The following is a 26,299-nucleotide window of genomic DNA, read 5'->3' on the forward strand; positions in this document are numbered from 1 at the left end:
TAGCTAACAAATATGTAAGAGAAAAGGATAGAAAAGAGGAAGGTTCTCCCCCAGTCTCCTCACCATCTGGTTAAACCAGCAGGAAAAAGAAAAAATGCCATGCCTGTGAGAAGGAATGAGCATAGAAATTTTTACAGGAGAGGCAAAAGAGGAAAGACTCTGCACTATGTAATGTCTGTTTTACAGGTCCATAAAAGAAAAAACAGCTTACACAATCGCCGAATGTTGTCATTGTTAAGCAAACGTCTCACTTGCCAGCATACACTTCAACCTGAAAATCTTGTACTGTATACTATACTGACATCCAATCAAGAAAGTCAGATTTTCACTGGAACACTTTAATTCCTTCAGCTAAAGATTTTTATTTTACCTAAATGATAGTTCACACTATATAGAAATAAATCTTAACTAAGCTGCCTGTTCAACTTTTGATGAATCTCGGGCTGAATGTGGATAAGCTTCATATTTTTTATCACACTGTTACAAAGAATATCGAGGCACTGCCAGCATTGAATTTCAGGTAATATGGAGCTGGCAGTTTACTCCAAGCTACTGTATTAATCGCTGCCACTAGTGTCTGTGTTATCACGGCTTTAGGGTGATTATTTTAAATGTTCATGATGTGTATTGAAAAATACTTGTCATTTCATTTTGTTAACTCTTGTTTCTAATTAGCCCTATTGCATTAAATTTTGCACTTAAAGTCATCTAAACAGAAGCAATTTCGTAATCCCTCCAAGAGGGAGATGCATGTATAAAATGATGACATCATTATTTGTGTACCATGACACCTACAGACTCTTTTCCGTGAGTTCCTGCGTGATGTCCTGGACAAAGATGGTGGTCTTGGTGAGAGTATTGTGGGCCAGGTGGTGGAACTGAGCAAGAAGGAAGTTGGGAGAGCTGTTTCATCACTGTGGCTGGCTCACCACTTAGCTGAGATGCAGGAGGGTTTGGCTACTTTGCTTGTCTACTATAGTAGCACTACAATTACCCCACCTCCATCCACCTTCACAACACTCCTCAACTTAGCACAGGTAACTAATGTACAGTACTGTATATTAGTTCCTCTTCTACTTTCAGTGCACCCTTTTAAATTTCTTGTTAACTTCACCCAATTGTACTAATTTTAAAGGTTATTATCCTAATAATTCACTGTTGCCATTCTATGTTTTGTATACCAGGTAACCCTTAGAATAGAAAGGAAAACTATTTAGAAAACAAATTACTCTATCAGGTTACTCTTATGCAATGTACTGCAGCTTCATAAATATAACTAATTATGTTGGAGGTTGGTGAGGGCGCTCACCATCTTCTCACTCGATGTATGGTAGTGCTGCTCTTGGGTGTCTGCCCTTTCCTCTCTTCCTTCCTTCTTTCCATCCTTCCTCTTCTGTCATTCTTTCCCTCATTCTCTCGTTTTCCTTCTGTTTGTGAGTGACTCAACACTGAGTGACAAGCCAAATGGTTTCCTGTACACCAGGGACCCATTTAATATGCTGGGTGGTAACCATATAACCAAATTATGGCCCTTGGTGGTTTAGTGGACAGTTAAGGTGCTCCTGTCGGATTGAGCCTGTGCAGATTTGTATTCAAGGGGTGGTTGAGGTTTATAGCTTATGCAATGCCACTCAGGGATGAGTGAGGCTGGTCACTCTCATCTTACATGTCAGGATGCCAAGCCCCAGGCTTCTGTACCCTTCATAGGACAACACTGGGTTAGATGATGGATGGACAGTTATCTCCCACCTGAACAATGCCTTTACTATATAAGATAAGTAAAACTGACATGACATTCATCAAGGTGTGAGAGTGAGTGATACTTCACATCTCTGATCATTCCATCTGCTGGCTGTAGAGGGGTTTTGAAGAAGGTGAGGAGTGAGATTGGAGAGGGTGCGCTGCTCTCTGCTGAAAGGACTTAACATTCACCTTGCGCCTTTATTATTGTTTTTGACCGTCAGTGGGTTGGATAAAAGGGTATGGTTATACCCTTTTAAAAAAGAAAGGGTTACTGAAATGAATGTAAAATTTGTACTGAAACACATAACAAGATATCTCTGGCATTTATGGATGAGGAAGGTGCTTTATGACAAAGTGAATAAGGAGTTATGGAAGATATGGAAATGAGATTTGAGAGGAGCATGTGGAGTAACATGGAGAGACAGACTGACAAATGAGGAAGTGAAGGAGCATTGTGGTGTGGATGTGGATGTGATAGGAAGTGTTAGGAGAAACACATTAAGGTGGTTTGGCCATGTGGAGAGGATGGAGAGTGAGCAACTGATGAGGAGAGTGTATGTGAGTGAGGTGGAGGGGGGGAGAGGAAGGGGGAGGCCAAGGATGAGATGGAGGAATGGAGTGGAGTGGTATATGAGAGAGGGGGGTGTGAGCTGGGATCAGGGCAGTGAAATGGCAGGGGACAGAGTGACATGGAGGCGATTTCTTTGTGGCCACCCTTTTTGGGATTAAGGGATCTGGCAATAGATAGATAGATAGGAAGGTATGTATACAATATATGTATGTATGTATAGTGTGGAAGGAACACTGCTAAAGGCTATTGAGAGCTTTCATATTGATACTGAAGTAATTATTAGGGTCAGTGGAGGTGTTAATGAGTGGCTTAATATAAACTTTGGAGTGAGATGGGTGTGTGATATCCTCATAGAGATTGGATAAGGAAAGGTGGGAGATTTGATAAAATGATATGCACATGATTTCTTTATACTAATGAGGAACTTAGTCCCAGAGTTTTGACAATGTTTGTGAGGGAATTTGTGTTAAAGTGAATGTTGGAAAACATGAAATGGTAGTTTTTTAGAGGAAAGGTATTTCATAATATCGGGTCCAGGTAAATAGAGATGGGTAAATCGATAAATGACAAAAGAAAGGGCAAAATATATTGATAGTTAGAGTGACTCAAAAAGGAAAAAGGCTGGTGTCATAAAGACCCTGATATTGAACAGAAATTGAGGATATAAGCTGCAAGACAGTTGGATCAGGATTTTGAAACTTCTGGTTAATTGTTGTAAATGACAGAGTGTTATGACATGAATATAATAAGCTTAGAAATGTGATGGAGGAGGAAATGGAACTGTTGAGGAATATAGTAGCCATATACTGAAAAGGTTAAGAAATATTGAGATTATTGAAGAATGTGGAATAAGGAAGTTCACTGATTGCAGGATAGAAAAGTGTTTGGCTTAAAATGTAGAAAGATTGAGTTTAAATGGATACTGCTAGAGCAGTAGCCGTTGTTGCTCAACCGCGGTCTTTCTGATCAAGCAGACCTTCCAACCGCAGGTAAGCAACTGCCCCTATTGGGTTGTCCCATAGGTTCCCTTCACCATTGGTATTGTGTCTGTGTCTTAGTATGGCATGTGCTGTGCAGTGCTCCATTATGTATGTTATGTTGTGTTGGCCTATTCTAGGAGCTGGGCATATGCCATCTATGATTCCACCCACCCCGATTTAAGCTGGTAGCTGAGGAGGGTTGGGTGATGTCCTGCTCTAAGCCTAGCTAGGTGAACTCAATTGTATGTATTTAAGGACACCTTCAGTGGATGGATGTTAAGAGGGAGGCTTGTATTATGGTGTTTTGCTTGAGGTGTAGTATTGTGCTAGGTGGGGGCGCCCATCATCCACTCACTCAATGTAGAGGTGCCATATGATCTCTACTCTGAGTGACAAGCTAAATGGTTTCCTGTACTCAGAAAACCATTTACTACGCTGGGTGGTAACCATATAACCGGGGTTTCTGGCAGGGCTAAGTGTCCCCCAGATTCCCCTATCCAAAATCACATAATCATGGCAGTTGTTTCAGAGAGCCTCGGAGGGCCCAATACCTGCCCCAGGGCCCCAACCAAATGGGCAGACTCGCGTGGCCATGTGGAATATGAGAGGTGTGAATGAGGAGAGCAAGAGGGTGGAAGTGGTGAATGTGTTCAAGAGTGCGAGATATGCTGTGATGGCATTGTGTGAAACGAAGATGAAAGGGTGCGAAGTGGAGGAGTGGGAGGGTGTGAAATGTGTAAGATCGGGAATGAATGAGCGAGGAAGATGCAAGGAAGGAGTTGCTTTGTTGATGAATGAGGTGTGGCAGAGTGGAATGAGAGACTACAAATGTGTTAGCTCGAGATGTATGTATGTCAAGTTCAAGTTTGAGAAGGTGAAAGTGGCAGTGATTGTAGCATATGCACCATGTGAGGACAGGAGTGAGAGAAAGACAGGTTTAGGGATGAGCTGGATGAAGTAGTGGGAGAAATGCCCAGGAGCTATAAAGTGATTGTGATGGGGGATATGAATGGAAGAGTAGGCACTGGTCCTGAGGATGACATAATGGGTTGCTATGGAGTACCAGGAGAAAATGATAATGGGAAGAGACTAAAGGATATGTGTCAGGAGAGGAGGTTGTGCATTTGCAACTCTTATTTCAAACACAGAGATGCACCTAAATATACATAGTATAGAGGGAACGGGGATCGTGTTGAAAGAGCCCTGATTGATTACGTGCTCGTAGAGAGGTCAATGATGGGAATGGTTGCTGATACGAGGGCTGTAAGAGGACGATGTGGAGGTCTGTCAGATCATATGAGTGTGGTGTGCAAGATCAAGCCGAAAGGAGTGAGGTGGATCAGGATAGAGAGAAGCAGTCAGGGAGAAAGACTGAAAGTTGAGAAGCTGAGGATCAAAGAAATGGCAGATGAATACAAGACCAAAGTAGAGGACGAGTTAGAATTACTGAATTGGAATGAAATGGATCTGGACAGACTGTGGAATGCATATAGGGATTGCTTAGTTAGGAATGCTAAAGCGGTATGTGGTGTGGCAAGAGTAACAACAAAGAAGAAAGGTACGGCATGGTGGGATGAGGAGGTAAAGAGAGCGGTGGGGGAAAAGAGGAAGAAGTGGCTAAAGTGGTTACAGGATAAGGGTTCAGTTGAAATAAGAACTGAATATGTTGAGAGCAAGAAGCACGTAAAGAGACTAGCGAAGAGGAAAAAGAAGGAGGTAAATGAGGATCTAGGAAGAAAAATGAATGCAAACTACTCTGAAAATAGAAAGTTATTCTGGAAAGAGGTGCAGAAATGTAGAAGTGAAAGCAGTAAGAAATGGGATGGTGTGAAGGATGCAGGTGGTAGATTATTAACCCATGGAGATGAAGTAAGGACCAGATGGAAAGAATATTTTGAAAGCCTGATGAATGGGGATAGAGAGAGCAGAGCAGCTATAAACATGATTGGTTTTGATACGTGGCATCTGGCAATGGATGGATGGATGGTTTTGGGGGTGTACAGAGAAGGAATGCAGTGCCAGGAGACATGACACTCGCACAGGTGAAGAGTGCTGTGAAGCGGCAGAAAAATGGGAAAGCAGCTGGGGTTGATGAGGTGTATGCAGAGATGCTTAAATGTAGTGGAGAGAATGGAATGAAGTGCTTCTTGGAGATATGTAAGAAGGCGTTGATGAGTGAAACTGTGCCTACAGAGTGGAAAAAGTCTGTGATTGTACCCCTGTACAAAAATAAAGGTGAACGAAGTGAGTGCAAGAATTATCGTGGCATAAGGTTACTGAGTGTTGTAGGGAAGGTATATGGAAGAATTATTCTAGAGAAAGTAAGAGAGATACCAGAAGTCCTAGTGAGTGATGAACAGGGTGGCTTTAGGAGTGGCAGAGGATGTGTGGACCAAATATTTGCAGTGAGACAGATAGTAGAGAAGGCTTGTGAGAAGGACCATAAGGTGTTTATGGCATTCATGGATCTGGAAAAAGCATGTGACAAAGTGGACAGAGAAGCATTGTGGAAAGTTTTGCGCATGGACGGTGTAGAGGGTGAGCTGTTAGGTGCCGTCAAGATTTTTTATGATGGTAGTGAAGCATGTGTCAGGGTTAATGGGCATCTAAATGAGTGATTCACAATCAGTGTGGGCATGCGACAAGGTTGTGTGATGTCCCCATGGTTGTTCAATGTATATATGGATGGGGTGATGGGAGAAGTGAAAACACAAGTAATGGAGAGAGGGATGGCATTGGTAATGAATGGTGATGGGTGGAATACCTCAAATTTGTTGTTTGCTGATGATGCAGTACTGCTTGCAAGTACCGGACAAGAACTTGGTAGGCTATACCCTTTCTCAGGAAACATGAGGGAGAGAATTTTACAAAGCCTTTACCAAAATCGGAACACGAGTGACTGTGTGAAGGATTAAGAGGTCCCCTCGGGATTCTGGACCTTCCTCCTTCCCTCTTCCGTTTTCTTTCCTCTACACACACACACGCACACACACGCGACGCTTAAAGAATAAAAGAATGTGTAGCCTCTATTTATCTATCAGTGCCCAGATATCGGTCCATATGAGGAGGGATGGAGGATGGGAGTAGTATTTCCTTTATAAATATTCATTATATTCTAAAATTTACATTGAAAATACAATCTCTCTCTCTCTCTCTCTCTCTCTCTATCTGTCTATCTATCACTCGATATTCATGTCTCCCTCATCTAAACCTTCTTCTTCACTGGTGGAATCCCCCTCCCCCCATCCCGTTAATCTGATCCCTCCTCTTCCCTAGGCTACTCAGCTATCACTATGAAAACACACACACACACACACACACACACACACACACACACACGACTCTTAAGTAATAAAACAATGTGAAGCCTCTATTTATCTATCAGTGCCCAAGTCTCATCTATGTAAATCTCTTGCCGTGGGTTGATTGATTCTTTGTTTTCTTGTATTTTTCTTAGATAAACTGCTCGTGCCAAAGCAATATCACGTCGTTCCATCAGAATTTGTCGTCCTTTATCTGATTTCTTGAAAGTACGGTATCACAAATCCAAGTACAAGTACAAGTACTCCGTTTTATAGCTGCACACGAGTCCAAGTACGAGTACATTTGTGCTGTACTCGAATCCAAGTATGAGTACATTTTAGTGATTTAACCTCAATTGCTTTCAGCAGTTTATTGTGTGTATGTAGGTATATAATGTCCAGGCAGCTGTTTTTCACTCCTTGCAATTAGTACCAAGGTGCTAACATATTAAAAGCAGCTTATCAGGAGTTAGTGGGCGTGGCTGTAATACCACTTGACCTCATTGACTTACCAACCCAGGCCACCTGGCCTCTCCAAGGACACACCATTGTTACCCTCACCACTTTTATATATCATGGTTGTACTCGAAAGTACTCGTAAAATTGTCGAGTACTTTGAGTCCGAGTACAAATACAAGTACAAGTACTACGGAAATTTTAAACCCAAGTACAAGTACATTATACTGTGTACTTAAGTACGAGTACGAGTCCGAGTCCATGTACTCGGACCCAAGCCTGACCACAACATAACACAACACAACATAACACAACACAACATGCGACACCAGAGCACAACACAACACAAAGTGCGACACCACAACTGAACACAACACGAAGAGAGAACCTGTATTTTTTTCACAGGAAAAATCATCAGAGAAATTACCAATATGCCGGGAATCGAACCCGGGACTCTCAGGTGAGAGCCAGGCAGCATACCACTACACCACGACCAGGTAAAAGTTAACTCATGTTGTCACAATCTTGTAACCAACGTCCCTCCGCCCCCACTGTGTACTTAAGTACACAGTATAATGTACTTGTACTTGTACTTGGGTCTAAAATTTCCGTAGTACTTGATGCCCACAGTGGGGGCGGAGGGACGATGGTTACAAGATTGTGACAACGTGAGTTAACTTTTACCTGGTCGTGGTGTAGTGGTATGCTGCCTGGCTCTCACCTGAGAGTCCCGGGTTCGATTCCCGGCATATTGGTAATTTCTCTGATGAACACAACACACCGTGCGACACCACGACACAACACAACACAGCGTACGACATCAATACAACACAACACAACATGCGACACCACACCACAACATAACACAACACAACACAGCACAACACAACGTGCGACACAACAACACAACACAACACAACGTGCGACACCACAACACAACACAACACCACACCACACCACACCAACACATAACATGAATGCACCAAGTTATATTGCTTATAAAGGTATCTATATTTTGATGACGTGTATAATAAGTACGTACCTTGTAAGTCCGTTGACGAAATGAGAATATGGATATCCAGCTCTGATTGAACTTAGATGCTTGATAGCAGGCAAAAAAAAAAAAGGAATAATATGCTATTAAATCTAAATATACAACAAATAACTGGTCCAATATTTTTCGTTTATTTTTAGCGCTTTGTAAAAAAAAAAAAAAAAAAAGTTGCATCCAAAAACAGGAACCACAGTTCATAATGACCTGTGAGCATAGCGGGCCACTTATACCCATTCATTCATTGTGTGTGTGTGTATTTACCTATTTGTAGTATACAGGAATTGAGCAATGCTCGTGTTGTCCTGTCTCCATATCCACATTTATCAAGTCTACCTTTACACACATGAATGTTTTTCTCATGCACCACCTCTTTGTCTAAGTCGTTCCAAATATTTAAGAATATACCTAATTGTGATATACACGGAATGTACTATGCTCGTGGGTTTCCGTCGCTGTTTCTCAATAAGTCGAATTTAACTTTAAACTCGTTTATGTTTTTAGACTGGACGATCTCTTTGTCCAGGCTATTCCATAAGTCTATACTTCTGTAAGGAAAGCTATATTTCTTGATATCCTTCAAGCAGCTTGACTTTTTCAATTTCATTCCATGTCCTCTTGTTGCTCTCTTATCCCATACAAACAGATCTTCTTTGTCAATTTTATCTACTCCCACCATGGTCCTGAACACCGCAATCATGTCTCCCCTCTTTCTCCTTTCCTCTAACGAAGGCAAATCCAGTTTTTCCAGCCTCTCTCTGTATGACAGGTCTGTCAGACTGGGGACCATCTTGGTTGCTGTTCTTTGTATTCTCTCAATCTTGTTTATATCTTTCTTTTTGTGTGGGGACCACACTACCGCTGCATATTCTAACCTGGGGCGGATCATGGCCACTATCAATTTTTTCATCATTTCCTCATCCATATAATGAAATGCTACTCTTATGTTAGTCAAGAGCTTATAAGTCTCTCCAACTATCTTGTTAATGTGCTTTTCTGGTGACAACTATCTCGGACCAGCACTCCCAAATCTTTCTTCTCCTTTTTGTGATTAATTCATTACCCAAAAAATAATTCAGTGATGGTCTCCTGGTACTTTTACCCATTTCCAATATTTTACATTTCTTTACATTAAATTTCATTTCCCACGTCCGGCTCCAATTGTGTATCCTATCCAAATCCTCCTGCAGTATTTTACAATCCTCCTCAACCTCTATCTTCCTCAAGATCTTTACATCATCAGCAAACAGACTCGCATAACTGTTCACTCCATCTACCATATCATTTACATAAATCAGGAACATTACTGGCGCCAACACTGAGCCTTGAGGGACTCCACTTGTTACTTCCCTCCATCCAGACATCTTTTCCTTTATTACTGTCCTCATTTGTCTGTCTCTCAAAAAGTCTCTCATCCATTCCAGAAGTTTCCCCTTTAGTCCTCCTATATATTCTAGTTTCCACATTAGTCTCTTATGAGGTACCTTGTCAAAGGCCTTCTCTAAGTCTAAGTACACACAATCCACCCAACCATCTCTCTCCTGTACCACATCAATCGCTCTTGAGTAAAAGCTCAACAAGTTTGAAACACATGACCTTCCACTTCTGAATCCAAACTGACATTCAGCCAAAATATTCATCTCTTCCAGATATTTTATCCATCTGTCTTTCAGGATTCTCTCACACAATTTTGCGACCATGCTGGTTAGAGACACTGGTCTATAATTCAGGGTTCTTCCCTGTTTCCTCCCTTGTAAATTGGTACCACATTTGCCCTCTTCCATTCTTTTGGCACTTTCCCCTCTTCCAGTGAGCATACAATTAAGCTGTGAATTTTATCCGCCAGTTGTTCTCTGCATTCCTTCAGTACCCAATTAGAAATTCCATCAGGTCCTGGGGCTTTCCTTACATCTTGAGTTTCCAGTAATTTATACACTTCCTGCACCTCCACTTTTATATCTTTCATCACCGGAACATTTCTAATCACTCCCTCCCCTTCCACAAGCTCCTTTTCTTTAGTGAAAACTGACTGGAAACGTTTGTTCATTATTTCTGCTTGCATTGCCGCATCATTAAAGACCTCTCCATCTACTTTCAGCTTGGTGATTCCTTCCTTTTGTTTCAGTTTGCCATTAACAAATCTATAAAACAGTTTGGGTTCATCCTTGCATTTGTCAATTATACCTTTTTCAAAATTCCTTTCTTCTTCCCTACGTATTCTTGTGTATTCGTTCTTGTTCTTTTATATTCTTCCTTTGTTCTGTCGTTACCTCTCTTTCTCCAATTGATCCACGCCTTATCTCTCTCTTTTTTGGCTATCATACACCTTCTATTAAACCACTCCTTTTTCCTGTTTTCTTTCCCTCTTACTCTTGGTACAAATTTTTCCACTCCCAAATTATAGAGGTCTAGAAAGATATCCCACTTCCTCTGTATCTCTTGTTTCTCTGAATTTTCTCCAATCCGCATTTTCAAAAAGTTTCTCAATCCTGTAAAATTTGCTTTGCCAAAGTTGTATCTTCCCTGTCTATGAAGCTCGTCTCTTGGCTCGACGTTTCCTATTAACATCTGGAACTCAATGACCACGTGATCACTTTTTCCCAAAGGACAGAGATATTCCAATGATTCTATTACATCAGGTTCTTTGGTGAACAGTAAATCTAACCTTGCTGGTGTGTCCTCACCTCGAAAACCGTGTCTCTTCTTTGACCCACTGCGTCATCACATTATTCATTATTATATTTAATAACATAGTACCCCACGAATCCTCGCCGCCTCCCGAGTACCATTCCTCCCAGTTCACCTCTTTACAATTAAAGTCACCCACCAAAATTATATTATTGCTTTTCTCAATTATTTTTTGCAAGTAGCTAGCCATATCTGACAACATCTCATGGTATTCGTGCCATCCTTCCATGCTCTCGTCTTTGGGGGAACATACACTACCGCCATATCTCTCTTAACATTCTCTCCAGTTTCTAATTTCATATATATCACTTCAGCCCTGCCTTCTCCCATTTCTACAGTATCTACATTTATGTTGTTCTTCACTGCTATCATCACTCCTCCTCCCTTTTTTTCTTTTCTGTCTTTTCTCCACAGTTTGTATTTACCATCTCCCAAATGAACATCAATATCTTCTCTTAATTTGGTCTCTACAAAGCACATGACATCAGGTTCATGCTCTCTCAAGAAATCATTAATTTCGATCCTTGTCGATATGAAACCATCAACATTAGTATATATCACCTTCAAATTATTTTTGACATTATTAATACCCTCTTCTCTCCTACTCTCTGTCCGTACCACTTCCTCAACTTCTGATCTTTCACAACCATCCCCCCTAATTTCCTTCACTTCTATTTCCTTAAATACCATTTCCTTACTTTCATATCCAATACTCTCCAAAAAAAAAGTATTACGTTCTTCCTCTGTCCTCTTATCATTTTTTCCTTTACTTCTTCCTTTAATGATTTTAAAGCTTCTCTTTCTTCTTCATTCAGATCTTTTCTTATTATAATATTTTCCATCCCCGCCTCTTTGCTTAATTTCCAGGTCACTTTAAGTATCTCATTTATTACACTTTCTGATGTAAACTTGACTCTCATTGGTCTTGTTTCCCCTTTCTTATAAGGCCCTATCCTCCTTACTTCCTCAATTTCTTTTACCCACTTGTTTCCTTCGGGTCAATCTTGCCTAATATTCCTCTCACCATGTTCGTGTCTCTCTCGAGTCTTGCGAACCTAACCTTTTCTTCCTCTTCCCTGTTTCCAAATACTACCACACATCTGTTCCTTTCTACCGTTTCTCTCACTATTTTCTCTTTTTCTTCAGTATTTTCACTACATTTTCTTCCATTTCTTTCTTGTTCATTTCCCTTTCTTCCTGGATGATCTCTCTTAAGCTGACCACTTCTTTCTGTTCTTCCTCTACGTGTGCCCACTTTGCCTTGTGTTCTTCTAGTACATTACTCACCTTCTCCGTTTTATTAGTACTCTCTTCAAGTTTCCTCCTCAGTTCAACATTCTCCCTCTTCAAATTCTTAATCTCTTCATTGGCTGTTTCGTTGGACTGGATTAGACTCTGTATGGTGGTTTCCGTATTTCCTGACACATCCTTTATCACTAGATTCTCTACTTTTTTTTCGAGTTCACTAATCCTCATAATTAATGTTTTCACTAGGTCCATGACATTAGTATTAGCATCAAATCCTTGAAATTCCATTCCCTCATTGTTTACATTTTCGGCCATCTTTAACGTACCGATCAAGTACCTAAACAGCTGTTACCAATAAGCCACAAACATTCATGTATACTATTGCCAACAAATCTTTACATTTTTGGTAGTCTACCAACTTTCATTATTTTAAATTTAAAGAAAGACCCTAGGAGACAGGACAGACAAAATTCCTGAAACTACTCAAGGTCAGGAGCGATGCCAGGGACGTCCTCTCTCTCCGGCTGTGTGTGTGTGTGTGTGTGTGTGTGTGTGTGTGTGTGCGTGTGTGTGTGTGTGTGTGTGCCTCTTGCCCTCAGGCCTTGCCCCTGGCCAGCCTGTATTCCCACAGGTCGTTAAATCAGATGCCTTCGGCCCTTGACAGTGACTTTGGAGTAAAATAGACGATATTCTACCCTCGTCTTTCCTGAGACAGACTATAGTGCAGAGTTTTGCTGATGTCTGTAAGCGTCTTTCCTTGAGAGTAAATGTAGAAAAGAGTAAAGTGATGGTTATTGAGAGAGAAGGTGACTCCCAGTGCAATGTAACAGTGAATGGAGAGAGACTGGAATTGGTGAGAGAGTTCAAATACCTGGGTACAGTGATAGAAAAGAGAGGAAAATGTGCAATAGATGTTGAAAGTAGAGTGACGCAAGGAAGAAAAGTAGCTGGTGCAATGAAGGCCTTGATTAGAAACAGAGGCTTGAGTGTTGTAGTTGCACGAGGCTTACATAAAGGAGTGTTAGTGCCAACTTTAAAATATGGATGTGAGACTATGGTGTGGCATGAAAATGAAAAGTCAAGAGTAAGAGCAGTGGAGATGGGACTGCTGAGGAATGTATGTGGAGTACAAAGGGTGGATAGGATACAAAATAATGTGATTCGTGAAAGATGCGGAGTGAGGAAGTCGGTGGACACCAGAATTGAAGAGAGTGTACTGAGATGGTATGGTCATGTGGAGAGAATGGATAACAATAGAGTGGTGAAAAAGGTATATCTGAGTGAATTTTAAGGAGGGAGGAGGTGAGGTAGGCCAAGGAGAAGATGGAGAGATATGGTGGATGATTGTGTGAGGAAGAGAGGTTTGGAAGTCGGTGAGGCTAGGTAACTGACAGGAGATTGAGCTGGCTGGATGAATTTTGTGAGATGTGCATGATCAGGGATTTTTGGCACCCCTTTTTAACGTGGCAGTGTCTGGATTGACTCTGTCGGATATGATATGTGAAGCTACAGAACGTGGTGAATGTTTTTGGCGTATCCGATAGAGCCAGGATTCTGGGGGCTTGAATGATGAGTGAATGGAAGCGTGGCCCATTGGATTGGGCAATTTTGGGCTGTCTGGACATTGCTACTCCTCACCCTGCCCTTGGGTGGGAAAGGAGGTCCGGATGATGATGATGATGATGATGATGTTGTAGTATTGTCCTTTTCGTGAAGTGTGTATGTAGGTGTTTCATCATTGCTAGTGTTGTAGTGTCTTGTGGTGGGATGTTGGTGTAGAGGGTATGATAAATCTGTGTGGTAACTGTTTCGTGTGCCTAGTGTTGTGAATTTATGTCATGTAATGACACCAGTGTTTGTATCAGCACAAACTACTGTATAGATTTGTGTGCCTCATATCATAGTAGTCTCTGACAGGGAGGACTTTTGTTTCAGAGTATACGTTAGATGTGGGAGTGGTTTTAGTGTAGCCAGTGGTGATGCATAGGGTGTTGTTCTGTATGATTTGCAAATTGTTGTAGTGGGTAGCAGATAGGGAGGCATAGGACATCACTGATCTAAAGTATTATTTGTAGAGTAAGGAGAGTGTTTCATTTTTGTTGCCCTGAATGCACTGAGTCTGGGGATACAGTGCCTCTTAACATCTTTTATGTGGTCCTTGAAGACAAGTCTGGTATCATATGTCACTCCAAGGATCTTAGTGAAGGGTGTGTATGTGGTGCATGTACATTGTTAAGTTTGATGTGGGGAGAGTACCTCTGTTCATGTTTACTGCTGGTGGTAAGTGTGGTGGTGGCTTGGTTGGGTTGATCATCAGCTCATTGTCTTCAGCCCAAGTCTGCAATGTATTGAGGTAGCCCTGTTGCAGTCTGCAGGCTATGTCAGCATTGTGGTGAGTGTGTTGTTATGGCACTGTCTGGATATGTGGCAATATTTGAAAATGGTTAGTGTGGAAATATCATGCATGTACAGTTTGTAGAGTGTGGGTGAGAGAATGGAGCCCTGTGGAACTTCGTTGAGGAAGTTTCACATTTGAGATGACTTGCTCCAGAATGTAATACGTGCATGTCTACCAGATAAATAGTTGGCAAGCCAGCATTTGATGTTGTTCTCCATGTTTGTGTCATATATCCTGGTGATTTGTTTGCATTTGGAGATAGCATCAGAGGCTTTACTAATCTCTATTGTGGTGAGAAGTGTGCAATATGTGGGTGTCGCGAAATTGATGCCATCCATTGATTGTTGTGTGAGGTTAATCAGTAAGGTGTTTGTAGAGTATAGTGCTCTGAATCAGTTTTTTGAAAGAGCATCGGGGACATGGGGTGTGACTTTGTTGAGATTGAGGCATTCATTTATTTTCGATGATGTGCTAAATAGTGTTATTGGTCTGTGCAAAGAAGGGAATGTAGAGTCTTTGATCTGGTTTAAGTATAGTGATGATTGTTTCATGTTCTCAAATATTGGGAATGCTAGTGTGCGTATGAGTAGTTCCACATATTAGTGAGGGCCTGGATATCTTGTGGTCCTAAATGTTTCAGGTGTAGGTTACTGATGCCATTGGGTCCTGTGCTTGTGATGTTTCTCTCTCTCTCTCTCTCTCTCTCTTTTTAATGCACGGAAGAAAACAACAAAAACAATACAAAAGAGAGCCAAATTCAAGGTCCATTCCTCTCGAGATGCCTGGACACACTGCATTTGAAAGACTGGAGATCATAGGAAGTAGGAAATACAGGCAGAAGGAGACAGTTCCAAAGTTGACATGTTGCATAAATGATGGACAGGGAGTAGTCGTTAACTCTTGCATTAGAGAGTTGGACAGAAAAGAGATGAGAGTTTGGTACTAGGCAGGATGCAAGCAGACAGTTCAGAGGAACAGTGACCATTGAAGTAGCGATGTAAAAGAGATAAAGATGCAACAGTGTGGCGAAGCGACAGAGGTTAAAGTGAGCCAGTAAGAGGAGGAGAGTTAATGGGATGAAAAGCCTTTGACTCCACCCTATTGAGAAGAGCTGTATGTGGGGAGCCTCCCCACACGTGAGAGTTGTACTCTACACAGGGGTGAATAAAACCCATGTACTGTATATCTGTCTGTCTATCTACCTGTCTATCTATCTGTTTATCTATCTGTCTGTCTATATATCTATATCTATCTATCTATTTATATATATATATATATATATATATATATATACACTCAACCCTCGGCTATCAATCCCAATTGGTCCCGCTATGGCTGCGCTGTAGCCGAAACCGTGATAGCCGAATTGAAGAACTTATGGTAATAATTCTAATTGGTGCCATGACCTCAATATTTACCCCTAAGATACCTTTTTTGTACCACATATTAATATATAATAGTCTAAAAATTAGCATGTTTTATGATGTGATCACGATTCTTATAAATACCCCTCACAGTTGATTCATTGATGTTTATGTTTCTTCCCCACACTTCGCTTGGTCTCACCATTCTCTATAAGTTTCACATTTCCAGTTTATCTGCATAACATAAGTTCTTCCTCTTCTTTATTTCCCTGCCAGGTGCCACAGCATTATGTTGGGTGATGGTAGTGGGACGGGGAGGGGGTACATTGGCCATGGTCATATCATAAAAAAGGTTATTGTTCACGCTATCACTGTTCACGGTCTGAGGGTGCGCACTTGAATGGTTTGGCGGGCAGGAGACTCGGTCAGGCGACCAATCAGTGCTCAGCTGGCGCTGATGTCACATGACCAATCACAGAGTGAAGCTTTTGTTGGCTGGGTGGAGCACTGGAGCCTGGCCTTTTTGAAATTTTCGAACATTTGCGGTGCATGATAGCAGGCATTTAGTGCGTGATAAAGGTATTTGGGTAGTTTTATATATAGGCGTGATAGCGAGATACGCTATAGCGGAACCCGTGATAGCCAAGGGTTGAGTGTATATATATATATATATATATATATATATCCATCCATCCATCATCCAATTCTATGTTGCTCCATGAGGAGTGTAGAAGCCTGGGGCTAGGCAATTTGGTCCTGACATTTAAGATGAGAGTTATAGAGAGAGAGAGAGAGAGAGAGAGAGAGAGAGAGCCTCTGTGGTACAGTGGTAGAGTGTGCGTTTCGTACGCGGGTGAACCAGGGTTCGCGCCCTGCCAGGGTAATGAACTTTGGGAATGTTCACCCGGCCACCTACTACATTGGCAGACACAAGGGGTGCTGTGGTTGAACCAGTGTTGCTTACTATAAAGTATGCTTGCACCCAGTCGGCTTGTGCGGGCCGATTACACTTGGTTCACAGACAACACACACATCCAAAGCCACTCCAACGCTACAGTTACACTTACAAGCACTTCTCACCCTACATACAATCTCTACTAGACAGCCTAAGCCACTTGGTAGAGATACATTGGCTGTATCTTCCCGACTTCGGTAGGGATAGGCCGATCCTGCAGTGGATACTGAAACGGCTGATGATGATGATGATGATGATATATATATATATACAGTAAAAGCTCGATTAACTGGAATGCATGGGGATTCTTCCATTCCGGATGTGGAATTTTCCTGATAACCGAATGTTACTCTTAGAAATTTTCTGGGAGGTCAAACAGATGAAACAGGGCCAAACTTGAGACTTTATTTCATAAAGTGTGTTATTCTGTATTAGGTACAGTCATGGACAAAGAAACATGGACACTCAGGGGCTGAGCTGATAGTTTCTTTTTCCTTTTCGATTTTTCCACTAAATCTTCGTCCATATGAACCGTTCCCCCCCATCCCCTTCCTTCCCTCACCGCCTCTCCGTCCTAACCATATGACCTGGGAAGGCTTGTCATTCCAAGGAGACAAGTGGACACTCCTCGCCTCTTTCTCTCTCTTTCTCTCTCTCTCAATCCCTGATTGATATATATATATATATATATATATATATATATATTTTGTGTGTGTGTGTGCAGTTATTATCATGACTATTTCATGACTACTGGCATGCTCTGAATCGGAAAGTAAAGATGAGGAGAAATCTAAACACTTGCTTCCATCCCTTCTTCTCCCTCTCCTCCTTCCCCCATCTACCATCTCTCTCTCTCTCTCTCTCTCTCTCTCTCTCTCTCTCTCTCTCTCTCTCTCTCAGTCTAAACCCTTGCTTCCATCCTTTCTTCTCCCCTGCCTCCCTCCCCCATATATATATATGTGTGTGTGTGTGTGTGTGTGTGTGTGTGTGTGCGCAATTACTATCATAACGAATGGCATGCTCTGAATTGGAAAGTAAAGATGAGGAGAATTGGCGAAAATGGTGGCAGAAGGGAATGGGCAAGTATGAAGGTGGACGTTAATTGGCCCGCAGGGAAATAATGACAGTTCCACATGCTGACATCTCGAGAGGATTTCCTGCAGTTGTTCCCTCTAAATATTGTCCAGTGTTTTAATTTGTAATGCATATGTCATAGTAAAGGCATACTTTGCACTGACATTATTATTCACTCCTACAGAATATTGAGAGAGAGAGAGAGAGAGAGAGAGATGGGGGGACATGTGGTCACTCCTCACTTCTCTCTCTCTCTCTCTTTCTCGTATGCAGATCCAAAATCAGGAGTTGCCTCTCATGGGCCAACGAGCCTACTGCAGTTGTTTTCTTTAAATATATTCCCAAGTTTTATTTTATAATACTTATTTCACAATAGTAAAGGCATACTTTGCACTGACATTACTATTCACTCCTACAGAATCTTGAAAGAGAGAGAGAGAGAGAGAGAGAGAGCAGTTGAAGATGAGCTTCTCGTGTGTGTGTGTGTGTGTTAGCAGAGTAGCCGTAAGGAAGAGGGAGGGATGGGTTGTGATCGGAAAAATGTAGGGAGTTGCTTGTGTCAAGGATGTGAACACACACACACACACACACACACACACACACACACACGGTTCAAGGTTGGCGGATTAGCGAATTGGCGTGTATGGGGGCAGGGAAGAGGGGATGGGGAGTGCAGCCTGGCAGGTGCTATGAAGAGAGGGTAAACGGGATGGGGGGTGGGGGAGATGGAGAAAGGAGTCGTGAACGAAGAGTGACGGACAAGCCGGGGGAAAAGAGAAAATATGACATTTGCCTCGCCTCACCTGTCCAGGTTTCTCTGTCCATGACTGTACAGTACAGATAAGATACAGTACAGGTACACTACAATACACAAAAAAAAGACAACAAGAGAAATTGTACAGGACTGAACACAAACCAGCAAACATTACCAAAAATTATTTAAAGAAAAATTTAGCATATGTTACAGGTCAAAATAATTGTGAAAACTTAGCTGCATAAACTACTTTATGCTGTACTGTATAGACCTAATCAAGAATTATGGGGAGACGACTGGTATCTGGAATATTTTTGACCCCATGCCAGATCGTATTTGCATTCCGGTTATATGGATGGTTCGATGCATCGGATGCTGGATAATCGAGCTTTTACTGCATATATATATATATATATATATATATATATATATATATATATATATATATATATATATATATATATATATATATATATATATATATATATATATATATATATATACACATGTATATATGTATTGTAGGTTTGAGTGAGATCCACAGAAAAAAAGAAAAAATAATTCAGCTTGAAGACAGCAACCACCTATTTTACTACAGGGGAAGGGAAAATGAAGGAGTTAGTGGTGCGGGATTTTTAATTAACAGAAATCTTGCAGACAACTTTGTTAAATTCAGCAGTGTATCTGAGAGAGCAGCATCCCCCCCCCCACCCCCCCCGCCGCCGCCGCCAACTCGGGGCAAAGGCTTCATGGCCTATTTCTTGGAGGCAGTGACCTATCCCAAGGCCCAGTAGTCCTCCTACATCTCCACATGTCACCACTTCGGCACTAATACCCACCATCCATATTGAATACATGCTAGGGCTGTCTCATACAGGATTGGTGTATTGTCATTAGACTGTGCAAAAAATATACCCAGAAAGTAATACAAGTATATGCACCAACTTCTCAAAGCCCAGTTGAAGAAATAGAAACATTCTATGATGAGATCTCCCGGATTATGGAAGAAGAAAAGACAACATATACTATACTCATGGGAGACTTCAATGCAAAAGTTGGGAAGTCAAAAAATGGAGAAGCATGTATGGGAACATTTGGAGTGGGAGAAAGGCATGAAAGAGGAGAAATGCTTGTAAATTTTGCTGATTTAACATGAGAATAATGAAAACATTCTTCCACAAAAGAACAGGGAGAAAGTGGACCTGGAGAAGCCCAAATGGAGAAACAAAGAATGAAATCAACTTCATTATAGCAGATAAGAATAACATGATCACAAATGTCAGTTATCAACAAAGTAAATATAGGTAGTGATCATAGGATAGTGGGTTGCACAGCCAGATTCGGTTTCAGAAGTGAAAGAAAGAAGATGATTAAAGATAAAAAGATATGCCCAATAATGGTAAATGAAAACAAAGCAGCCTTTCAGTTGGAAATAAGGAACAGATTTCAGGCTCTAAGTAATGCTGAATGTGACATTGATGAGCTGAATGACAGACTAACAAAAGTGCTAAGAGAATCAGCAGAGGTAGTCGGAAAACCTAATACAACCAAAGCCAAGAAATATTCAGAAAAGACACTCGAGCTTATGAAAAAACGAAAGGAAATGAAAGTAAAAACAAAGAAAGACAAAATAGAATGAGCAGAATTAAATAAGCTTATCAATGAAAGATAAAGAGAAGAAAAAAGAAAGAGAAACATGGATCAGATCAAAGAAACCATCAAAAATGGAAAAAGTCTGAAACAGGTCTGAAGTAAAATGGCACTAGGAAAGCAACAAATGACATCACTGAAAGAAAAAAACGGTGAAATCATTAAAGAGATAAGATGGTGAAGAGAGTTGAAGAATTTTACAAAGAACTATATGCATCAGAGACAGTAGTACCAATAGCTAACTTTTCAGTTGACACAAGTGCAATTCCTGAGGTAACACCAGACGAAGTAAATATTTGTCTTAAAAATATGAAAAGAGGGAAGGCTCCGGGAGAAGATGGAATAGTAACAGATTTACTGTTGGATGCAGGAGTAAAAGTACAAAATAGGCTTGCTCACTTATTTACCCACTATATAAAACAGAAGAAAATTCCCAAAACATGGTGTAATGCAATAGTTATTTTACTCTACAGAAAAGGTGACTCAAAAGATCTTAGTAACTATCGACCCATTAACTTATTATCAGTCATTTACAAACTCTTCACTAAAGTCCTTATGAACAGAATAACAACAATTTTGGAGGAAAACCAGCCTCGTGAACAGGCAGGATTCCGGAGCGGGTATTCGACCACTGATCATCTACATACAATGAATCAGCTAATTGAAAAAACTACAGAATATAATAAACCACTGTGCATAGATTTTGTTGATTACGAAAAGGCTTTTGATTCAGTAGAGCACATAGCAATTATAAATTCATTGCGAGAACAAGGAGTGAATGAGAACATTGTAAAACTGCTCGAAAACATATGTAAAGAGGGAATCACTACAGTTAAATCACATAAGGACTTGGGAAAAATTATGATTGAGAAGGATGTGTGTCAGGGTACAATCTCACCAAAATTATTTACAGCATGCCTAGAAAGTATTTTCATAAAGCTAGACTGGGAAAACAAAGGGGTGAACATAGATGGAGAAAAGCTAAACCATTTAAGATTTGCAGAAGACAGTGGAGGCATTGCAAGAAATGTTAAATGGCCTGAACAGAGAAAGTATGAAAGTAGGACTGAAGATGAACCGGAGTAAAACTAAAGTAATGTTTAATCCACAAACACCAAAGAGTGTCATCAGCATAAGCAGTGAAATTCTTGAAGAAGTTGAGGAGTACAGCTACTTGGGACAAATACTAAAATTAACAAAAGATCATGATAGCGAAATAAAGATGCATTACAATTGGATGGAAAGCTTTCGGTAAACATAGAAACATTATGAAAAGTAGCTTGCCAGTTTGTATGAAATAAAAAGTATGTAACGAATATATAATTCCAGCTATGACGTATGGTTTGAGACCTGGAAACTGACAAAATCAATGGAAAAGAAATTAATCTGTTCTCAGAGAGCAATGGAAAGGTCAGTGCTGGGAATGTCTTTAAGAGACAGGAAAAAATCAACTTGGGTGAGAGAACAGACTAAAGTCAAAGATATTCCAGAAGTTATAAAAGAACAGAAAAGGAGGTGGGCAGGCCATATAGCAAGAATAAGGGATAACCGATGGAGCAAGAGGCTGACTGACTGGACACCAAGAGATTGTAAGCGTAGCAGAAAAAGGCCAGACAGGAGATGGAGAGATGAGATAGAGAAACTTGCAGGGAAAACGTGGCAAAGGTTGGCTCAGTCAAGGAATTCATGGAAAAGGTTGGGGGAGGCCTTTGTTGAGCAGTGGACTAGTTATGGCTGGTGATGATGATGACATACACACATATATATATATATATATATATATATATATATATATATATATATACTGTACATGCATCCATCCATCATCCAATCCTACATTGCCCCATGAGGAGCGTAGGCGCCTGGGGCTGGGCAGTTGGTCCTGACATTTACAGTGAGAGTGAATATATATATATATATATATATATATATATATATATATATATATATATATATATATATATATATATATATATATATATATATATATATATATATATATATATATATATATATATATATATATATATATATATATATATATATATATATATATATATATATATATATATATATATATATATATATATATATATATATATATATATATATATATATATATATATATACTGTACATGCATCCATCCATCATCCAATCCTACATTGCCCCATGAGGAGCGTAGGCGCCTGGGGCTGGGCAGTTGGTCCTGACATTTAAGGTGAGAGTGAATATATATATATATATATATATATATATATATATACAGTATATATATAGGTAGCATGGTCATAGGCCCCCCATCCTATCCTTATTGAACCCCTGTTAAATCAGCTTACTTTACAATAAATTGCCATGTGACGGGCTTTCACCTGACATAACTTCATCGTGTAGTGCGGCATGACTGGATGGATGACCTAAATAAATGCTTAAGTTAGTGTTTTGTGTACATGTAAGTGAAATGTAGGTTTTGTTGAGAGCCATAGATGTGAGGTAGGCATATAACGTGGATGTAAAGTGCAGTGTGCTGTTTTATTTGCAGGGTAGTGGTCCTGGTGGAGCACCAGATGTGGTAGAGCAGGTACGAGACTGCCACACGACTATCCTGGCAGCACTTCATGCCACTCATGCACTGCTCCTTGTGCTTGCCATCTCTCCCGACTCCCCCACTAGGTTTGTTGTTACTGCAGCGTCACAGTCTGTTATCACATTGTGTGTGTGTATGTGTGTGTGTGTGTGTTCTTACCTAATTGTTCTTACCTAATTGTATCTTTATAGGAATGAGTCAAGCTCGTACTGTCCCGTGTCTTAAACCATATTTATCATACATATCATTAAATTTGTGAATTGTTTTGGCACACACTATTTCATTCGGTAGTGCATTCCATTGATCAGTTGCTCTGTTTGGGAAACTGAATTTCCTTACGTCTTTATCACCTCTCTTCTTACACAGTTTTTTGCAGTGTCCTCTTGCTGATGCTTCTCCATATGTTAAGTAATCATTTATGTCTATTTTCTCTTTTCCTGATATGCACTTATATAGCATTATCATGTCACCTCTTTTTCTTCTCTCCTGTAGTGTTGGTAGATTCAGTTTATTTAGTCTTTCTTCGTAGCTTAGGTCCCTTAAGCTTGGTATCCATCTTGTAGTGGCCCTTTGAACTTTTTCAAACTTGTCTATATGCTTTTTGAGATAAGGACTCCAGACTATTGATGCATATTCCAGGGTTGGTCTAATGAATGATGTGTGTGTGTGTGTGTGTGTGTGTGTGTGTGTAATGTATCTTTAAACTGGAGAATACTGCATTTTCAGCACAACCTTGTACAGCAGGCTGTGTGTGTGTATGTGTGTGTGAACACAAATATCTATCTATCTATCTATAGCCCGACGCCCTAATCCCGCAAAGGGTGGCCGCAGACAAAACGCCTCCAAGTCACTCTGTCACCCACCATTTGACTCCCCTCCCCCCAACTCACCCCCCCCTCCCTCATATACCTCTCAACTCCATCCCTCCACCTCATCCTCGGTCTACCCCTCCCTCTCCCTCCCTCCACCTCACCTACATACACCCTCTTAGTCAGTCTTTCATTCTCCATCCTCTCCACATGTCCAAACCACCTCAGTGTATTTCTCCTAATCTTTTCAACCACATCCACATCTACCCCACAACGTTCCTTCACTTCTTCATTCGTCAACCTGTCCCTCCATGTCACTCCACATGCTCCTCTCAAGTAACTCATTTCCACTGCTCTCACTCTTGACTTGTTCCCCTCTTGCAAGGTCCACAAATATGCATGCATGATAGTGCGTAACACAAACCCACATAATATATCAGACCCATATCACAGTATTTAAATTTTTCATCACACAGGTCAGTATCACCAGGATTGCCTAGCTATTCTGATACAGTATATCGTATTATCTCCTGCCGTTAGCCAGGCGAGGTGATAAAGTTTTTGGCAGCATGTGCCTGTGTATCTGTTGCCAAATTATCTTGAAAAGTTGTTGTCAAATTTTCACCAAACCCTCAGGAAATCGGAACTGTGTGGATGTGGAGAAATATGTTTCTTTGGTAAGGATTTGATTAAATACGACTGAATGCCAGTAGCCATTTATTTTTTGATATGGATTGGCTGTCTGTGAAACATGACTGAATTTTGAAGAGTTTTGCAAATTTTCTTTGCATTTGGTTTGTAGGTGGCTACTGCCACTTTTTTGTCTCAAAATTACCTTGAAATATCCCCTTGTGTCCTGGAGGCTAGACTAGACAGATTAGCTTGGCTCCATTTAGAAGAAACTCCTACACAGGTGGTCATCTGGCTGCATGGCAGTCACAGGTATTTTTTCAGAGTAAAGATTGTTGGCAGTAGTAGGGATGGCTTTGAAGATTGTATGGGTAAGGAGGGTGTTGGTATAAGAAACGAAAATGGGGTGCGACTTGCAAGCTTTTGTTTGGCAAATGACCTTATCATTCGTGGAACTATCTTTGAGCATTGAAAAATACATAAGACTACTTGGATTTCACCATGTGGTAAATATTGTAACCAGATTGACCATATTGCAATTAGCAGAAGGCATAGAAGTTATTTGCAAGATTTGTAAGGAGGGGGGCAGATATAGGTAGTGACCATCAACTTGTTGTGTCAAAGATTAAAATAAAACTTAAGAGAAACATTAATGGTAATTGTACAGGAGGTAATAATTATGATTTTCATGAGCTGAGAAGTGATGAGAGCACGAGGGAAAAGTTTCGGTGCGAATGTAGAAACAGGTATCTAGTCCAGCAGACTTTGATGGAATCTGAAGACAATGATATTAATCAAATGTGGAGAGAGGTAAAAGAGGTCTTGCATGAGAGTGCTAAGGTTACTATTAAGAAAAAGGGAAAAACGAGAAGGAAAAAGTGGATGTCAGATGAAACATGGAATGTAATTCAGAAAAGGAAAGAGGCTAAGTTAAGAAGTGAAGAACAACATGTTGATGGCCAGGTAGTTGAAGTCTATCTATCTATCTATCTATTGCCAGACGCCTCAATCCCGTTTGGGGTGGCCACAAACAAATCGCCTCCAAGTCGCCCTGTCCCCCGCCATTTCACTGCCCTGCTCCCAACTCACACCCCCCTCTCACATATACCTCTCCACCCCATCCCTCCATCTCATCCTCGGTCTCCCCCTCCCTCTTCCACCCTCCACCTCACTCACATACACTCTCTTCGTCAGTCTTTCACCCTCCATCCTCTCCACATGGCCAAACCACCTCAGTGTGTTCCTCACAACGCTTCCTATCACATCCACATCCACACCACAACGCTCCTTTATATCCTCATTCGTCAGCCTGTCTCTCCACGTGACTCCACAGGCTCCTCTTAAATAACTCATTTCCACTGCTCTCACTCTTGACTTGTGTCCTTCCAACAATGTCCAAGCTTCACTTCCGTACGTTAGAGTTGGTATCACAATACTGTCATGTAGTAACTTTTTTACTTCCATGCTCACTTCCCTGTTTCTTATCACTGCTTTCAAGGAACCAGCAACCTTTCTTCCCTGCTGTACCCTTTCAAGCACTTCACCCTCCAAACCACCATCCTTACTCATCACACTACCCAAATACTTAAACGTACTCACATTTTCCAATTCCTCACCATCCAACCTCGCTGTACATTCACTGACTTCACCTCTCTCAAAGACCATCACTTTACTCTTCCCTACATTCACCTTTAGGTTCCGTTTCTTACACACTCTCTCAAACTCATCCACCAAGCCTTGCAGCTCCCCTTCGTCTTCACTCAACAACACAGTATCATCTGCAAACAACAGTACAGGGAGTTTCCAAACACTATCCTCTCTCACCAGGGCCACTCCAACATCCACTACCCTACCTTGTACCTCTTTTATTACCCCATCCATGTACAGATTGAACAACCATGAAGACATGACACATCCCTGTTTCAAACCAACTTTCAAAGAGAAAAATTCACTTAGTTCACCATCCACACGCACTGCAGCCTTCGCACCATCGTACATACTCTTCACAGCATTCAACAACTTCCCATCTACTCCATATATT

General features: G+C 40.9%; 1 protein-coding gene across 1 annotated transcript in view; it reads left to right on the forward strand.

The window, feature by feature from the left end:
* Positions 1-26,299, forward strand: part of Nup188 (nuclear pore complex protein Nup188) — a 143,606-nt gene that overhangs the window by 10,386 nt on the left and 106,921 nt on the right. Inside the window, exons 4-5 of the mRNA XM_080281324.1 lie at positions 798-1,037; positions 22,775-22,905. Of these exons, the coding sequence (XP_080137450.1) occupies positions 798-1,037; positions 22,775-22,905 (371 nt within the window). The remainder of the gene's footprint in view (positions 1-797; positions 1,038-22,774; positions 22,906-26,299) is intronic.

This window comes from Coenobita brevimanus, chromosome 89 (genome assembly GCF_032717465.1).
Source record: "Coenobita brevimanus isolate Jiangsu-jjx chromosome 89, ASM3271746v2, whole genome shotgun sequence".
Classification (NCBI taxonomy): domain Eukaryota; kingdom Metazoa; phylum Arthropoda; class Malacostraca; order Decapoda; family Coenobitidae; genus Coenobita; species Coenobita brevimanus.